General features: G+C 37.4%; 1 protein-coding gene across 5 annotated transcripts in view; it reads right to left on the bottom strand.

Annotated features, from left to right (window-relative positions):
• Window positions 1-460: 460 nt before the first annotated feature.
• PHLDB2 (pleckstrin homology like domain family B member 2) overlaps window positions 461-19,261 on the bottom strand; it is a 242,544-nt gene continuing 223,743 nt past the window's right edge. For 3 of the 5 annotated variants that reach the window (XM_009199868.4, XM_009199864.2, XM_009199906.4), the window contains 8 exons: window positions 18,187-18,207; window positions 16,302-16,337; window positions 14,159-14,363; window positions 9,836-9,926; window positions 8,752-8,898; window positions 6,676-6,895; window positions 2,982-3,067; window positions 461-2,367 (listed from right to left, as the gene is read on the bottom strand). In XM_009199868.4, coding sequence (XP_009198132.1) covers window positions 2,227-2,367; window positions 2,982-3,067; window positions 6,676-6,895; window positions 8,752-8,898; window positions 9,836-9,926; window positions 14,159-14,363; window positions 16,302-16,337; window positions 18,187-18,207 — 947 coding nt within the window. In that variant the 3' untranslated portion in view covers window positions 461-2,226. The remainder of the gene's footprint in view (window positions 2,368-2,981; window positions 3,068-6,675; window positions 6,896-8,751; window positions 8,899-9,835; window positions 9,927-14,158; window positions 14,364-16,301; window positions 16,338-18,186; window positions 18,208-19,261) is intronic. The other 2 variants (XM_031663002.1, XM_031663001.1) reach the window with 1 other exon arrangement.

Genomic DNA, 19,261 nt, shown 5'->3' with positions numbered 1-19,261 from the left:
ATGAGCTTGAAGTAGACAAATTTTTTCCACTCTGAGTACTTATTGTCAATGTTTACTTCATCAATATATAAAGGGGGCAAAGGGACATACTGCTGAGGGAAGCTTCTGTCTCTGAAATCTGCTGCCTTAGTTCAGGGAGATAAATGAGATCCCCAGCAAATAAATCTTTATATCACATTTACATGATTTTTTTTTTTTCCTGTAAGATAAAAGGATAAGTAAACACACTCCTTGCAATCCCCAGCAATAATTGTATTTGTGTAAACAGACAACAATAAGATGTTAGATTTTTTTCAGGGTTCATTTCATTTTGTAAGCAATAGGATATAACCAGAGATACTTCTATTGGAATACTTCAGTTTATACACTACAAATCGTAATGTTAGCACACAACAAACTTTATGTAGTTTCTACAACTGTCATGTGCGATTAATTCATCCTCCATCATACTACAGACAGGTAACTTCAAAATGAGAGATGAGTTTATTTTCAAATGTGAAATCAGATCAACATTTTAATCCAAACTCAATATATTTAACACACATATTTAAGAGGCTTACTACATCATGCAATTGTATTAGAACACCTTTACAATCCTATGAAGAGAGTACAGTGCAGAAAAGTCGTATCTTTACATTAACCAACAAAATCTTAGCAATTACATTTTAGTCTTACATCACTACAGGGTTTAAAAGTGATCACTGCAAAATCAGATTTAAAAAATGTCTTCCACAATCATGATTTTTGTCCTTCACTGTTCAAGTAAAATCTTGTGTCATCCAGTTGCAAATTCTTATTATTGACAACATGTATACGTGTCTACAAACCACACTGCAAATTAACAAAAGAATTGTACTCAGTCAGGCTGACAAAGTTTAATAAAGAGACACTTCTAATCTAATCATTTCATCTTGTAAGTAATATCTTTATTCTCTACATCTATTCATTTGCCATGTTTTAGGAAAGAACACATTCATACTTTCAAGCATGCAAAACATGATAAACTAGAATAAATGGCACTGGAAAAACCATTATAAAAGAGACTTGCCTGAAGTCGTTTCATTTGACAAAAATTAACTAAAAAAAAAGGCTAATTGTAAAAAAAAACCATAATAAAATAATACATTATAGAGAACATTAAGTTGAACTTCATTTGCCACTTTGTAGAACTACACCACTTCTGCAAAGAAGTATTTTAATTGGTCTGTTCTTTGGTGAAAACAGAGTTATGATTTCATAGTTATGTCTAGGCAGCAGTTAGCAGGTGTGCTCCAAAACAAAAAGGAATCAGACAATCTAAAGGACATTGGCTACTGGTTGCCTTTATTCTCAGCACCAGGAATGCAGAAATATTCAGCAAAACAAGCTCCTAACACCAGATATTCTCTTTATTTAAAATTGTTCAACATGACAGAATGCCTGTTATGTAACATGATTTTTTTCTAAAACACACAGCCTTTTGCTCTTTCTTCTTTTCCAAAAAGTGGTTTAATATATATATATACACACACACATATATACACATATATAAATATATATGTATAAATATATATATATATATTAGCTTACACCAGTGGTGACACTGCAAAGTCAATTTCCTGGGCATTTGATGGCATCAGAATACCATTTTGCAATATACAGAAGAATACAAAATGCAGTTCATCACTTGCAGTTACTACTGTTCCACAGAAGTCAGGTCAGGTCTTTGGTTTTGGTGCAGTACTTAAAAAATTAAGGCAAAACTCCTCCTAAAATGTATTTCCCTCCAAGCCCTTATTTGCTTATGTTTACAAAATAACTGTCAACAAAATGCTACCTTTTTTAAAAAAAGCCAGTTGATTACCAATAATGTCAATGCCAATGATTTGGGTGATAAAGTTATTCTATATTTCCAAGTATATACAGATATTCTGTAACCTATTTAACCAAATGCAACAACTGATTAAAAACAGTTTATAAGAAATGTTCCGGTAAGTGATCCAATTTATCAAAATAGTGTTTTCTTTCTCATGAAAGCTTCAATTCTTTTGCTATTTGTTATCAAGGTTTGTGTTAAAACCCCTTCTTTCTTTTTTACAAATAACTTGTCTTGATATGAAAGGAGTTCTGAGTGTTTACAGTTCAAGGGATGGATCTGTTGGATTTTCTCATCCAGGGTTGAATATGGCTTCATTCTTGTAAGAGATTATTGCAGTTTGCCCTGAAGTGGACTGTTGCCTCAGTTCACTACAACAAGAAGTGAGTGTAACCTTCTGCCCCCGTAACTATAACATCCATCCAGATCCGCATGGCTTCTGGCGATGGGGCCACCATATAATAGATTCTGTCATGAGTCTTGATGCTAAAGGTGAGTAACGGATTAGGACTCTACAATTCAAAAAAGGAAAAAGAATGTAAAATAAACATCTTAAACTACAACATTAAACAACACAGACATGTGAAGACTTCTTTAAAACTTTCAATTTATTAAATTTACAAAGGCATAATTACTTTTGCTCTACTGTCACTCACACACCCGCCCCAGAGCCTTTTTCAGGATCGAACATGGAACATTCTGGCCTTTCTGAACAAGAAATCTCAGACAGAACTCACAAATTATTTCAGCAGCTAGTTTGTAAAGCTCTAGCAGGGTACCTATCTGAGAGTAGGAGCTTAATAAATAGTAGCTGTTACTCTTAGCCCTACTAGGACATGCTCATGATACCCCTCTTAACTATATGGTAGCTTCTTTTTAGAAACCTGGCAGCCACTTTGTAGGGTTTCCCAAACCATTATGTCCAGAATGTTTCCTCAATTTGCTATGACATTTTTTTCCTCAAGAAGATCAGCCATCCCACTCCGTGTTTACTTTTCCAGCACCATTCTGATCATATCTATCTGTTATATCAGAACATCAACTTCAAACTTCTTAGACCCCAAAAATATTTTTCCTTTCTTAATTATGCATTCAAATTGTAGGAATTTAGAAGACTGATGTTTACCTTATTAGCATTCTTGAGGTGATCATAATACACTTCTTCAATGGCTTGAAAGTATATTACTCCTTTCAATTTAGTTTCATGCTTGTCTGCAAAGACAGATGAGTGTTAAATACTTTATCGCCACCGAGGAACAATTAGAATCATTAAAATATTTACAAAGTATTTAATTTATCTAAGATTAATTCAGAGAACTTGGGCTAGTGCACGAGGCCCCTTCTATCTATATTGGAAAAATAAAAAAGAAAAGCCATAAAATTACTAGCTGCAAACCAAAGAACTTGATGACTGCCTAAGGCTCTCCAGTCGATCACCTATCAAACTTTTTATTCAGGGTGCTTGATTTTTCGCCCCCACCTCCGTTTTCAACAGAGCTTCAACAAATAATTTATTGTCCTTTCAATGCAACAATTTCCAAACGGTTTTCAAAGATTTCATCCCATTTACCATAAAAACAAAGCAAAACAAAAACAACCAAAATATAACTCAAACATATAGCACCACTCTGTGATCTGTTAAGTTCTTGAAATATTTTGTAACTTAAACTCTGCAAAGATCACAGTGCATGTCAGCATATTAAAGAATTTTAAAAGCATGAATGAGGAGGTAGGGAAAGAGACTCTATCATACCCTAGTAGTGGAAGTGCAAATAAGACAGCCTCTTTTGGAAGACAGCTGGTAAATGGGCCGGCCGCGGTGGCTCACGCCTGTAATCCCAGCACTTTGGGAGGCCGAGGAGGGCGGATCACGAAGTCAGGAGATCCAGACCATCCTGGCTAACACGGTGAAACCCTGTCTCTACTAAAAATACAAAAGAAATTTAGCCAGGCGTGGTGGCGGGCGCCTGTAGTCCCAGCTATTCGGGAGGCTGAGGCAGGAGAATGGCGTGAACCCCAGAGGTGGAGCTTGCAGCGAGCTGAGATCGCACCACTGCACTCCAGCCTGGGCAACAGAAGGAGACTCCATCTCAAAAAAAACCAAACAAAAATAAAAACAAAACAAACAAACACACACACACACACACACAAATCCTCTTACTAAGCAATTCCACTTCTAAAATGTTACTGCATAAGATCTGGTGTGTGTGCAAATAAATGTACATGGATTTGTGTTTGTTGTGGCACAAGGTTGCAAAAGATCTGCTTGAGCTTTAATAGGAGACTGATTCAATTACAGACCAGCCATACAATGAAATCTATAAAGCTACTGAAATGATGGAGGTAGATCTGTATCTGCTCCTAAGGAAAAAACCCTTGAAATACTATCACATGAAATAGGGTATGAATAGAATGAATAATTTAGTCCCAAATATATAAAAGAAGAAAATATATACATACTGAAACATATATAAAAATGAATAGAGAAAATCTAAAACAATATTTCTAGCTTGAAAATGAGAGATCAGAACTTTTGTGATGATAAAGAGACTTACTTTCATCATACAAATTTTTGTTATATTTTGAATTTTTTACTAGGTGAATGTCCCTTTTTAACTACAAAAAGCTAGTCTAAAAAATAATGGCCCTGAAAGGTTCAGCAGAGAGTAAAACTATTTAATTGCATTTAATCCAAAATATCCTAACCTATTTGCCCATGGACTATAATTTTTTGTTTGTTTTTCCTATTCCTTGTGAAACACTGTTTTAACTGATACCACGTTCAGTAAGTTTCAGTCAATTTGCAGACATATTTTCTAGGCCTCGGTTTTCTTTAGAGACTCTCCTAAAGATCCCAGTTAATATGCAGGAGGCCAAGGACAGAGACCAGGGACATGAATAACACAGAGTCCTGGGACTTTGCCAGTCAGCGTTCACATTTGCAGCTCCTTCACAAGTACACGGCCATTTCCCTTACTGACAAGCAGAAGGGACGTGGCTCCTGTAGGGTAAAGTACAGCCTGAATTGTGATCTGGATGACTGCCTGCAGACTGATCTATTCCTGGGCTTGTTGTGTATGAGAAGCAGGGGTGGGGGTAGGAGTGGACAAAGCTGATAGGTGATGACCGTAAACAGAGCTGAATGGGTAGCGTTTGTCCAACTAGGTCTCACCAGCCAGTTATATCATAAATACATGTTAAAAAGTGAATGAAATATAATTTTTGCCTGTTTTTTTAGAATTAGGGTTCTGGGTAATTTTTCACATACCAAGAAGGTTTTGGTATTTTTAAAAAATTGAAATCAGTCACCAGCAGGTTGGGTTTGGAAAGACACACTTACATGGGTCTGAAGCTTGGAGCTTAGGTTTGAAGCAGTTGGCCAGGGCATTAAACCACTCACCTGGCCGATAGATGAGAGAATGAAATAAGGCTCACAGAGAACAGGAGCACAGAAGAAGAGTGAAGCAGTTTTGTCTGAAGTTCTTTAAAGTTGTATTTTTGGAAAATTCTGGGTGAGGTTTTCTGAAGACAATACCACATCATACAGTTTTGTTTATGCAGTGTGCAGACACCAAATTGTATTAACTGAAGAAAGCAGCTCTGGATGTTTATAAAACCCAATGACAAAAAGCCCTAGAGAGGTAAAGCAGGGGACCTGGGACGGGCACGCCACTGGCTTCAGGCCACTAACTTCTGCAGTAACTGGAACCTCATCCAAAGTGCTCCTCAGTGAAAGGCAGGCATTCCCCTACTGGCTCATCTTCCAAATTCTGGGGCTCCTGAGCCACTCTTTCCTTTCTTCCACAGGCTGCTTGGTTTCTCACACTTCTCCTTATAAACATAACCTGACCTCACTGGATTGATTAAATGACTAGACTGTTACTTATATTTTATTGTATCGATACATTTTACTATTCCTGGTGATGCTCATAAATACCGATAGTCATCCCAAAACAGGGTTTTTTCATAACATCTGGTATGACACTACTCTTTTTTGGCACCTGAAAAGAAAGCAGAGCTATACCTGTACTAAAAATGGACATGTTTCACATGTGATCCCAGAAGAAATAAGAGGTTCTTAAGAAGTATGACAGTGGCACTAATATTCCTGCATTTATATAAGATTCGGTAGGGTATGTTTCTTGTCAGCTGACATTTGAGAATCCAAAAATATTTCAGTCACTTAATAAATACTACTGATCACTAGTTTACCAACGAGCTTTATTGTCTGTGCTTAAAAGACCATTCTAGTTTATGAACTATAGTTGAATGATTTTCAGCTACAGTTGCCTAATTGTGTGTGACTTAAATGGGACGTATGACAATCAATCAATCACAAACCACACCCCCTTTTTTTTCTGGTGTGGTAGTTTGAAAGGCAATATTTTTTCTGATCCCACCCTATAGTGATAGTACTTCTAGTATGATATTGTGATGTTTCATAAACTGCAGTGAACATAAACAACTTGTTACCTAAATAAAGAATGCATTAAAACAGAAGAACAAATAAAAGGAACTATTTTGATCTAAAGAATAAATTTTACTTAATATTTATTGGGACCTGAGTTTACTTCAGAAGTAATATAGACCGCTTCGCACTTTTTAAAGTAACATATAATGTCTATTATTTCTAGAAAGGAAATTCATATCATATGGACTATATAATCTAAATATAAAATAATGTACATCTATAAATCTAATATTGCCATTAATTCTGTTATGTATCAACCTACCTATTTACACTGAATTTCAATTGCCTTTGCTCTTTAACACAGGGTTCTCGTTTTGAGTATATGGCTTAAATTTTTTTTATCACCCACCTGCATAATAAGAGAATGTTCGCTTGTTCCGATCAAAAACAAACCAACGTTTTTTCCACGTTTTAATTTTCCCACCCATTTTGATGAGGAATCCTCGGCAGGTCTTCTCTGTGATTGATACATGGTAACAGGTGTCAATATTGTGGCCAGCAGTCTCTACATGGCTCCGCAAATCAAAGTCTTCCTTCCGGACAGGCAGGTAGCGTGTCAAAGGACGAGCCTGGAAAAGTGCAAAACTCATTGCATCTATAGCTATTTGTTTTGTTTTAGGTCACAGATGTTTAGAAGCAGAAATTAACTGTAAAACCTAAGCTTTAAAATGCCCATATGATTAAAAGAGCTTAAGATAAACAAAGCACTTATCATTTGGAGTCTAAAAAGTGGATAGGATTTTCAGAAAGATGCTGTAATATGTAGGGGAGAGGTAGATAAATTCAGAGACCTGATTCTATTCCTTAAGATGGGCAGTTGAGAAAATGAAAAATGGTCATTTATCGTAGTGTAAAAGATGTACTTTGCTCTTAACAAACACAGAGTAATGAAGTATGAAGTTTTCTGGGCTGCTCCCTGCAGATGAGGACTGCTTCACTGCTAAGTTTCCAGAAGTTGTCCCTGCCACAACTTAATCATTCTCAAGTAATCTCAAGCATGACATGATTGATTGAACACTATTTAGTAAGTACGGCCCCCACAGGATCCCACAAAGCTGTACTTGTCAGTTTACATATATTCCGATAGAAATTGACAGCAGAGGTTTATATTTTGAAAAGTAAAGCTAAAATAAAGACAGAAGTGGAATCAAAACGACCTAATGTAATGAACTGTCCAGGACCAGATGCCAAAGGGATGTATTTAGATGTCTTTCATGTTACTGATGGCTGGTATGAAAGCTCCTCCAATCTAGGAAGCATATATCTCCATGGGTGATAGTTCTAAAATGGTGTCTTATTTTATGCTGTTAAATAACTCCACCTCTTTGCCTTGGGGAAATGACCTAACTACATACTTGGAGGCAACACTTATAATCAGGATTAAAATAGAATTGTGCTTTTTGGTTTGGCTTCAGATAGTAAACAAGCATGGATGACTTTCACTGCAAGTCAAAATTTGGCACAGGGTTGGGCATGATGAAATAAAATAAACAAATTTTACTTTCTACTTTTCCTTCAATACTTAACATTTGATTGTGTGGTACTTTGGTTGTAACAGATGCTACAGGCTTACTAATACCTCAAAACACACAAAGTCTTAAAGATAGTCTCTAACTGCTATACTATCAAACAGCCAGCAACCACAAAGAATAAAAGTAATGGTATCTTTTGCCTTTGAGTCTAGCGAATCTTGATAAAATGGAGTTGAGCTTTAAATTACATAGTACTTAACAAAACTTTATGTTAGTTTCTCAGAAAACATATTATGTAAGCAGCTATAGTGACAAGAACAGAGATTCAAAATCTACGACGACCAAGATAAGACATTAAACAAAATGTGTGGTTTCTCCAAATTTTGCTTGAGTACAAGCTTGTTCACAGGTATGGAGGCCTAGTGTAGCAAAGAGGAACACGTGTTATAATACAGCGCTCAGAAAAAAAAACAAAACACTACCACCACGACCAAGACACTGGGCATGGTGAAAAATCACCCTGCTCTAGATTGTTTGCTTGTAAAAGACGGCTTGGTAGAACCTCTTCCATTCCCCAAGCAGAGGTTTCAGTTCAGATGTTGTATTTGTTTTCAGCAGCAAATCCAGTTGCATTTTTAAAAGCTGCTCAAAAAAAAATTCTCTTTTTAAAATGTACTCCAAGGAATGGGTGGAAGAAAAAGTGCTGCTCCTGGCAAAATGTTCCATGCATGACTAAGGAAAAGTGTCATTTGGTTGGTGGTTCCCTAAGAGTTTTGAAATGAACTCCCATTTTTTTTTTTTTTCACAGGAATGCACACTCTTCTCTTAACCTGTACATGTCAAGTGCTAATGCTCAGTGCCCAGGAAAGCATCCTCAGACACAGAATAGCTGTCTTCTAGGAACTGCCACCAGGGGGCAACCTGCCCTTACCCATTCAGATTGACCAACCAACCTGTGCCCTTTGTTTCTCCCTTATTTTTACTTCCTTTTCTATTAACTTCTGCCTCTGGCTAGTTTCTTCCTGTAATCGTTTTTCCAGGATTTCCCGGCGTCGTTTTTCTTCTTCCAGGGCTCGTTTTTTGGCTTCCATTTCCCGTTCCTAAACATTATGCATAATAATGATTATTTTAAGACATACTGGTTACACTTGAATGGTTCCAACCAATATAAAAAAGATAATTCTTACTAGACAAATCTTAGTTTGTAGACTAGTCTCTTATAATACATAACCTACAAGAAAACAACTCATAACCATGCCTGGTATAGCTTCCAAAATCATCATCTGCAGAAATGCAACCACTAAATTTAATTAATAATTAAATTGTGGTCTTTAGTGAAAATCCAGCTTGCTAATATATTCAGTCATTTCATCATTTCATATCAACCAGCAAGTCTCCCATTTTAAATAAAAAGCCTCACAAACTGTCCCCAGCACTTATCATGTGATTTAGCCTGTCTTTTGACTACTGTCTTCTAACTGAAGGCCATGGTCCCGCTAATTCCTGTTGTTGCTCTGTAGCTTCCTGGCTGAAGGTCACAGAGGAAGCATATGGGGAAGTTAGAAAAGGAAAGGAGGTGCCCATTAGGGCAGGATGCAAAAGCATTTTGGGGGATTCCTAAGGAAGTCAGATTCTGACTTGAAATACAGTCATAATAACGTGGGATTTTAAATATTACAATAGTGCAGTTAGCACAAGCTGGGAAGGATGAAATAATGCATAAAGACATGACATTCCTCTCTGCTCCTTGGCAGGAACACAAAGCAGCCATCAAAAACAACAACAACAAAAAACTACAAGCGTTCATTTTGGTCTATGTCAATACTATATATTTCAAGTTATGGGAAATCCACTGCAGTAGAGAGCCTTAGAAATCATCTAACACCTTTATTTTTCAGATAAGAAAATGAGACTGAGAAAGGTTGAGTGATTATTCAAGATCACACAGCTCCTTAAGGAGGAGTATTGCCTGATGCCAAGCGCAGGGCTCCCGCACCATGGTATTACAGACCTCCGGCATGAACATATGAAGCTTACCCTGGATTCGAGCAGCCGCGTCCTTTCTGCATGAGCCTGCTTCAAAAGTCTCTCCATTTCTTCTATTCTAGCAATATTTGAAGTGCTGGCACTGAATCAAAAACCAAAGCCTTTTAAGAATATTGGTTTAGACTGAGAAATCTCTCTAATACACACACAAACACACACACACACACACACACACACACACACACACGGGGTCAAGGGAGGTGCATGATAAAATCCAAGCATACATAATTTAAAGAATGTTACTTACGAGTCATTGGACCGAAGAGGCAAATCAATTCAACTCTGAAAATTGTAGGTTACACTGACTTACCTCAGTTTAGAAGACAAAATATAGGCAAGCAAAATAATGCCAATGCTTTACTCATAGGTAAATAAACCAAAACCAAATCTTACAAAGTGTGAGTTCTAAATGCTCCCTCCAAAGTCTAAAAATAATGGCCCATGAGAGTCCTTCCCATTAGTTTAATGACTTAAAGATATCAGACCAACAAGACTATCACCAACGTTCTATATAAATGACTGGAGCCTATATAATGTTCTTCAGTTGCGGAATATACATTATGAGCTACTTTTTGTTGTCCCTTTATATATGTGGACACTTCATTTATTAAATTATGATGCCAATTAAAACATGACTTCTCCTATAGGTGCAATGGATGGATAGCATCCAGTTTTGTGAAGAGTACCCCCTCATGATAACAATCAGAAAACTGTATAAAGAGATTTAAGAGGTTCAAAAGAAATGATGGGAAAGATATCACTCGAGTGAAAGATGAAACCAAAGGTAGAGAAAGGTGCAAGAACAGTCAGGGTAACTAAAAGACAAAGCGAAAACTTGAAAATGTTTAACACAAAACAGGAAATTTTATTTTCCGCTTGCTTACATTCTAGTTGACTGTTCTGGAAAAGAGAGACTATAACCTAGGTCAAAACTTACTTACTTTGCTATTTCAGCTACGGGGACCATATGCTGTTTCTAATGCATGATACTTGTGTACTCATTTAAGTACCTGTCTTCTTTACTAGACTCTCTTGAGGACATACAGACTTTCATGCCTGTATCCCTGTAGCATAGAACCTGACACGGAGTAGGGATACATGTTTGTTAGACACATTCATATAAAAATAAATTCATTAAAAATTCATATAAAAATGAAAAATCAGAGCCGTCTTGGTTATAGATAATTATTAATATAGTATTCTCAAATTATATTTTTGCAAATCAAACCTAGGATGGTTTAAATCTAGGGTTAAGAGTTCTATCGAAGAGAACACAGGGCGTACAGTTTATTCTATAATCAGTACTGACAGCCCCATTACAAAACACATCCATTAAGGAGTGAACTGTCTGAGAAATATCGGATCCTTATAAGCTTAACAATTAGTCTGCACTTGGCAGAGTAACCTTGGACCACTTTTTAGCCAAGTGTTTTCTCCCACATGAAAGAGAAGAATATGGCAATATCTTCTCATTATTTCCATTAGCCAGTGAGGAGATACAAAAGAGTAAGCTCTGTTCTCTTCAGCTAGCAAGAATCCAAGGGAAAGAAATCTTTTAATTTTTGTACAGGAATTCTTATTCTCCTTCATTGTGAATACCTGACTTCATGGATGGAAGGGGATAAACTTCATTGGTCCAATTGAGAAAGCCAAAGACATGCATGCAGGACATATAAGGGCACCAAATTATATTTATATTCTACAGTGTAGTTTGTGACATCAAATATGTATGTTTTATATCTCTCATTAATTTGAAAATAATTTGAATTTCACTAAGTTTCAGGTCTTGAAAACTCACCAGTTAGTCAGAACAAACTCACCAATAGCCTAATGCCCATTTATCCCTTTTTTTCATATAGCCAATGTTTACTGAGATTTCACCGTTTACCATTTTCTTTGCTTACATGTCTTCCCTCTTCCCCCCACCATGAGGTTTATTGAGCATACAAATACTTGACAAACAAAATTTGTATGTATTTATAGTATACAACATGGTGTTTTGATGTATGCATATATTGTGAAATGATTAGTACTATCAAGCTAATTAATGGGGCTCACTTCTGTAATCCCAGCACTTTGGGAGGCCAAGGCGGGCAGATCACCTGAGGTCAGGAGTTCAAGACCAGCCTGGCCAACATGGTGAAACCCTATCTCTACTAAAAAGAAAGAAAAAAAAAATTAGCCAGGTATAGTGGTGGGTACCTGTAATCTCAGCTACTCATGAGGCTGAGACAAGAGAATTGCTTGAACCCGCAAGGCAGAGGTTGCAGTGAGCTAAGATAGTACCACTGCACTCCAGCCTGGGCAACGGAGTGAGACAATAGGAACATGTTTATCACCTCATGTGGTTGCCTTTTGTGTGTGTGTGTGGTGAGACACATTTGTCCCTTAATTCTTTCTATGATAGCACTATTGCAGAATGGTAATTCCTAACAAGTAGTTATGTGTGGCCATGATCATCTTCCATAGTTGCTTTGCACAAAACTAACTCTGTGGTGCTGGCAACTGCAGATAACTAATCCCCATAGTCAGAAACTACTAATATTTAATGTCATCGTCTCTCGAGATCTTCTGAATGTCAAAAAATTAAAGCCAAAGTAGAAGATGCCTGTAAAAGCTGGAATGCAAAGGGGAGAGAAAAACAGGCATTTCTCTTCTGTACCACCATCAACTTTAAAACAAAATGTATGATACTCTAAGATAAGCTCTTACCATTATGATGGAAAAATAAGTGATAAACACCAGGGAAGCAGGTAATGAGGAACTAATGTTTAGAATGTGTATTGTGACAAAGCATCCTTAATTGGAAATTTTTTGCAGATTGGTAGAAAGAAGAGTAAAAAACTAAAAAATCTTTTCTGCTTAAGATTCGTTTTTAACTCGTGTACTAAAATATCCCCAAATTATAAGCCTATTAATGAGGTAATTCCATGCTGAAATTCTGGTTGCATAAACTTGGTCTCGTGGTTTATTATGTAACAAAAAAATATTTGTAGGATGATAGGATTACTCAGAGTTGTGGGTACGTTTGCCCTTCACTTTTTGTGGAGACATCACTTTGTGACTACCAGAAAGTTACATGAGTTGGACAGTGTTTCTGCTTTTTCAATATCATTATTTACAGTGTAGACAAACATAATGCTCAGAAAATAGGTCTTGGGTCATAGAAAACAGACAATTGAGAGTCAATTCTGCATAAAATCTCCATTCTGCTAAAATTATTAAACTGGCTTATAGAAGAGTATTCTGAATACTACCTACACTGATACTTCTTATTACTATTATCATTATTAACTTACTAAACCCTGACTTTGTGCTTATCCTTTGAGAAAATGTTAAGAACCAGTACAGTCAAAGGCACAGAGATCTGAGAGTTCTTCATCCTCTCAATCATTAAGCTCTGAGAGGTGTACCAGGAGAATGAACAGGAGTTGGGTTGGACCTAGAGTGCCAGGTTCTAGGATCTGAGAGTAGGTAGTGGGACATCAAAACTTTAGAAAAGGAGGAGTACCATGGCCACATTTATATGTTAAGACCATCTTTGCTTGCCTCAAAGTATAAATACAAATGTGAATACTTAAATCCTTACAAAAATTTTAACATACAGGATAGCAGAAAGCTTCCTTTTAACAAATACAAGGGTAAGAAATTCTCCAAAGTTCTGACTGTAGTTGGAAATTATTTTTTTCTTTTCCTTTCTTTCTTTCTTTTTTTTTTTTTTTTTGAGACGGAGTTTCGCTCTTGTCCAGGCCGGAGTACAATGGTGCAATCTTGGCTCACCATAACCTCCGCCTCCCTGGTTTAAGGGACTCTCCTGTCTCAGGCTCCTGAGTAGCTGAGATGGGCTACCATGCCCGGCTATTTTTTGTATCTAGTAGAGACAGGGTTTCACCATGTTGGTCCGGTTGGTCTCGAGCTCCTGACCTCAGGTAATCCACCCACCTAGGCCTCCCAAAGTGCTGGGACTACAGGCTTGCGCCACTGTGCTGGGGCCTTCTTTTTTAAATCAAAAGCAGCATAAGTGAAGTTTAGAGCTAACCAACAGAAGGAAATCAATTTTAAAGCACAGTGTAAATTTGAGCTCAAGTGGAGAAAAACAGGATAAAGGTGAAAACAGATTATATGATGCCTGACTAGCTAAGTTACGCAAGATAAGAGAAACTACTTTCAAAGGTCATCATGATACCAACCCTCTTCTGCATTATAGACCCTTTATGTCTCAAAAATTTGGGCTTGTGCACATACAGTTCCCAAACTGATGGCTTTACTTGTTGTGAGCAGTAGGCTCTTTCCTTCCCCATAAATAAATCTTACCTAGAGATGTTGTCAGGTGAGCAAGCAGAGATGCTGGTCTCCATGCTATCAGAGCTATCTAAGCTCAAAGTATCAAAGGCCTGGTCCTTGTAGCTGTGATCTGGATAATGGAAACTATTCAAGTAGACATTTGATTCAGATGCTGTGCGGTTGTAAAATTCAGATTTCTGCCTGTGTCCTTCACTCATCTGTTGGTGATTATAACCTAAGGAAAGAGCCATAAATACGTTAGTGTGCCTCATTTTTCAGTCTTTGAAACTTAATTGTCTACAGACACAAGCCAGCAACCAGAAACATCTGCCTATGAAGCTTGGGCCTTGGTCTAATTTGTTTTGAAGCCAAGAAGATCAAAGAAAGACCACCATGCTCAGTGCAAGCAACAGTTTGAATGAAGTGGTCTGCTGAATCTCTTATCCCTCAGCAGGATCACTTGACACTTTCCTATGGCATTCCTACATCTCAGCACAACCAGCAACACACAAACACAAAATAAACCAAACAGAAACACAATCAAAAGCCCTGAATCCTCTCGAAATGGCTGTGTTCAAGTGAAAATAAGATGCCTTCTAGTGACAAGCAAAACCAGGGTTTTAGGGCAAGCACTTCTTCAACGGTATTCAACTTAAGGAGCACTCAGTCTGGTCATAAAACAGCAGGTGGAATCTTTCAAGTGTAGGGTTTGAGAAACTCATATCTCATATCATCACTGACACTTTTAATCTTGTTAAGATCCAAACTACACATTTTTCTCATTTTCTCTCTCTTTTTCAGTTGTTCTTGTCTGTCAATTACTTATTTAATTCAGAGTCAACATTCCTTCCAATGATTGTGCTCCTCTAACTACCCTAGCTCTCTTCTTTTCCCACCATAACAATCCACCTTCCACAAGCTGTTGATAACAACCATTTGAAAATGTAGGCATCAGTAGGATGAAAAGCACCATAAATAAGAGGTCTTTTCTTTATTTTTTATTTTTATTTTTTGAGACGGAGTCTTGCTCTGTCACCGGGCTGGAGTGCAGTGGTGCGATCTCAGCTCACTGCAACCTCCACCTCCTGGGTTCAAGCAATTCTCCTGCCTCAACCTCTCGAGTAGCTGGGACTACAGGCGTGCACCACCATGCCCAGCTAACTTTTGTCTTTTTAGTAGAGGTGGGGTTTCACCATGTTGGCCAGGATGATCTCAATCTCTTGACCTTGTGATCCACCCACCTCGGCCTCCCAAAGTGTTGGGATTACAGGCGTGAGCCACCGCGCCCGGCCAAGAGGTCTTTTCTTTACCCTGGTGCTCGATCAGCTGGCACATTAGGTTATTGGCTTTACCTTGTGTTATTGCTCTGGCTTGCTCTCTGATCACTGATTTAGGGCATTACGAGTCAAATTTTCTTCTTTTCAATTCTCTATTTATTATATACTCAGGAGCAGGCATCATATTGATTAACAAATTCCTCAATTCATTAAAAAACTTTTCTCTAGCCAGTACTAGAATTTGTAATCTCTTTCTCCCTGATAAGAGAATGTCTACTCGAATAGTTTCCATTACCCAGGGAGTTATTAACAGAGCTATTCAGAGTTCACAACTGGACCATTTGAATTTCCTCTTTTTTTGTGCTCTACCTACCTTTCAATGAACGTTTTAGTAGCAATGAAATGGTCAATAGTAGGCAAGAGGATGAAAGAAGAGAAGTAATTCTCCATGCTTTCTCAGCTACTGATTAAACATTTCCATTTTAAAATAGAAGCCACATCCATGATGCCTTAACAAAGCATTGTATGTCAAAATTTCTGTAAAATGGTTTTAATTTCATGCAGAGTGTTCATGCCATTAGTATTTGGAGTGGTTTTAGATATTTAAGTGAAAATAGGTTATTTCAGATTAAGACATTTCTGGGAAAATAAGTTACCTTAATATAATCGGCCATTATAAATTATAAATACTTATATATATATATATATATTTTAAAGTCACATAGCATTTAGCTAAGGGAAGATGCAAAACATAAAAGCACACCACAAGACTAAATAGAATATCATGAATTATAATGATCAATCCACACAGCATGAAATGAAGCTGGTATAGTCATATGAGTGAAGCTGCGCCTTTTTTTAAGGAAGGCAAAATAATTCATTACTCAAATATTTACCTTTGACACTTGAACTTTTGGAATTACTAATTGCTCCTTTTAAGTTGTTTCCAATTATTTATTATGCAAATGACAAAAAAACACAACAGAAATTATTTGAAAAGGTCACACATGTACATTTTCTTATGATTTCAAACAAAGATTTGTGGCATAGAAAAGTTTCACATTGGCACCAACTACATGGAAGGTATTTCCTTGTAGTATGAAAAACAAATCCCTAACCGACAGCCACGTAATTTAAAACACAGAAGAATTATCTCTCTGGCATTGAGTGACATTGCCCCAACCTCTTCCTCTCCCTGAGTTTTCCACATTGAGGAAAAACCAACCCGTATGAAGTAACTACCACCCTCTTGGAAAAGCAGGAAGGGAGGTGAGCATATTTCTTAAAGCAACTGTATGTCTTGCTCCTCAGATCTTCCAGGGTTGTGTTTTTTGTTGCTGTTGTTGTTTTTTGGCTACTTTTCCAAAAGTACCACAGAATAACGAAATAGAACTTATGAGTGAAGGAGATAGTAAACTAAAATGACTCAGATGTTTCAGGTGAATGTAGAAGGGCCAGCTACATTACAATTTGTACTGTGCTAAGGGCTGTGAACGTTAATTCCCCAGACCAACTCACAAGTTGTTGAGATTTGACTCTACAACTGAATCTCCCAGTCATTCTGGTGGTAGGATAAGCATTTTACATTTCCATGGCAACTTAAACGAAAAACCACGAGGCCAATAATAAGCATCTCTTTCCCAACCCAGGATTTTTATTTCCCATGAATCCAATGTGAGTGGAAAAGTTCACCTCATGGAGCTACTCATTTCTGTCTACTGGTAACACTTTACTGACCACAGTGAACCCCACTGTCACCTGGCCTAGCTTCCTCCCTGCTGAACAAATGCCCCCAAAACAGGTAACCCCTGCAATTATCAGTACGGGCATGGGCCCCTCTCCTGTGATCCTGCAACTGAACCAGTGTGATTCCAAAGAGCTCATTTTGGGATTCAGGCTCTGGCCTGGCCATCCAAAGGCATAGATATTTTAAACAGAGGAAACATCGTAGAAGATCAGGGGCTGGGTAAGCTGGTAGGAGGCCCAAGGAGAGATGCCGATGCAGTGAAGGAACACTAGAACGGCAGGAAACTGGTCTAGGCCTCCACTCTCATGGAAGCTTTATCAGGAAAGGGGATGCAGATGTCCTGTGCACCATAGTTTACCCCCATTTATTTAGCACGTGGATGTCATAAGATAAACAGTCACTGAATGAATTTATCTTTTCATCTATATATTCTATATAAATAATCAAATAAGGAAGTGGAATGCATCTACTTTCTGAGTGGGAGCAAAGAAACTAGATTGGGAAAAATGAGACTTTCCCAACCCCTGAGACTATTTGGTTTCTATTTTTTAATTATGTAGCAAGAATAACATTAATCAGTGGGAAAGCAACTGAGACAGTAAAAAGGGCCTTGAACATGCTCTAAATTCTTCCTATCCAGACAGAAATAGCTGTCTGAAGGGGTAGTTTATAAGGTGTATAAAGCAAGAACTAATTGAGGCTTGTTGCTAATCACAGCCACACAAGGAACCCAAAATCAGCTCAGCTCTTCACTGCCTGGGAGAGCCAAGAGACCAAATGTGCAAGGCCCATTTATTATTATTATTTTTAATGCCGGTCTCTATTAATTCTGGCTAATTAGACCTGAAAGTCTCTTGTGAGTTAACGATTACACAATGTGTAGAGTCCTGCCGATACATTCCCAATATATGGTATATACTTTTACACGGCTATCTGGGCTGTAATATGGAAAGTAAGATGACTAAAAGTATAACCTGTGGTTAAGAGGATAAAATTAACCAGTATTTCTGTCAGTTCAGCCTGTCATAGCTCACCTGCTGAGGAATTCATTCTTCCTAATGACAGTCCACAGCCAGAAGAAGAGGGCACAGGACAAGTCAGGAATGAAGAAGGAGAATGGTTGTAGAAAGGGAAAAAGATAAAAGATCAAAAAGGATGACAAGGGGGCAGGAAAAATATTCAACACTCCCAACATGCACGCATTGATGGTGTTAGTTACAATACCAAATTAACAAGGTATGATGTTCGCAGTTTCAGATTAAATCTAAGTTTACAGAGAAAAACTCAAGAAACCTTAAAAAAATTTGATACATGCATAGTCAAAAGAGATTGTTACAAGACAAATAAATCTTTCACACATATTCATCAACCAGAAAATAGGAAGAATAAAAACAGATTTTATCTATCAAACAATTCCTTTTCCAAACAGACAGTAGCAAATAGTTTTTAAGAGCTCAGGTTTGTAAAACGCCATTCAATTATTTGAAGCACAGTTCATCAGGTTTTATAACACACCGTCTAACATCCTATATCTCTACCACCTAGCCACATGAAATAACCATCTTACCTATTTGAGTCAATCATTTAAACTATACTTCACTCTCCACTAAGTCTTTCTTAGAAAACAGGCTCCAGTGAAATGAGTAAGTAGGAGCTTCCTAAATCCTTTCATCCTTTGACTGTAGCCTGCCTTATTTATACCTGTCCTTGATAAAGGAGAATCATGGTTTACACTTAGCTCATATACATCACAATACCATCTATTCTCTTTATATAGATTCTGAATCTTACAAAACAATGCTTCCACAGCACTCATGTTTCCTGCAGGGTCTGACCTTGCCATTAAAAGCCAAAACAAAGAGGGTCATGCAGCTGCCAGTGAACCAACAGCAGCTGCACCCAGCATTGTGTTTCTTGCAAATGTACAACAATTTTTCTCTATTGTATAAAAGAAATAATCATTAGACTAAAAATCCACCACTGCACAGTGTTAAATCCGATCATTTCTTAAACACGACTTGACAATGACCTTTCAATATTTGCTGGAAACAAAAACACCACACAAGGAGGTTGTCATACCTTTCTTGGACTTTCCTGTATTTAACAAAA

The sequence above is a fragment of the Papio anubis genome, chromosome 2 (genome assembly GCF_008728515.1).
Source record: "Papio anubis isolate 15944 chromosome 2, Panubis1.0, whole genome shotgun sequence".
In the NCBI taxonomy this organism is placed as follows: Eukaryota; Metazoa; Chordata; class Mammalia; order Primates; family Cercopithecidae; genus Papio; species Papio anubis.
This window is presented reverse-complemented; position numbering and strand designations above follow the sequence as displayed.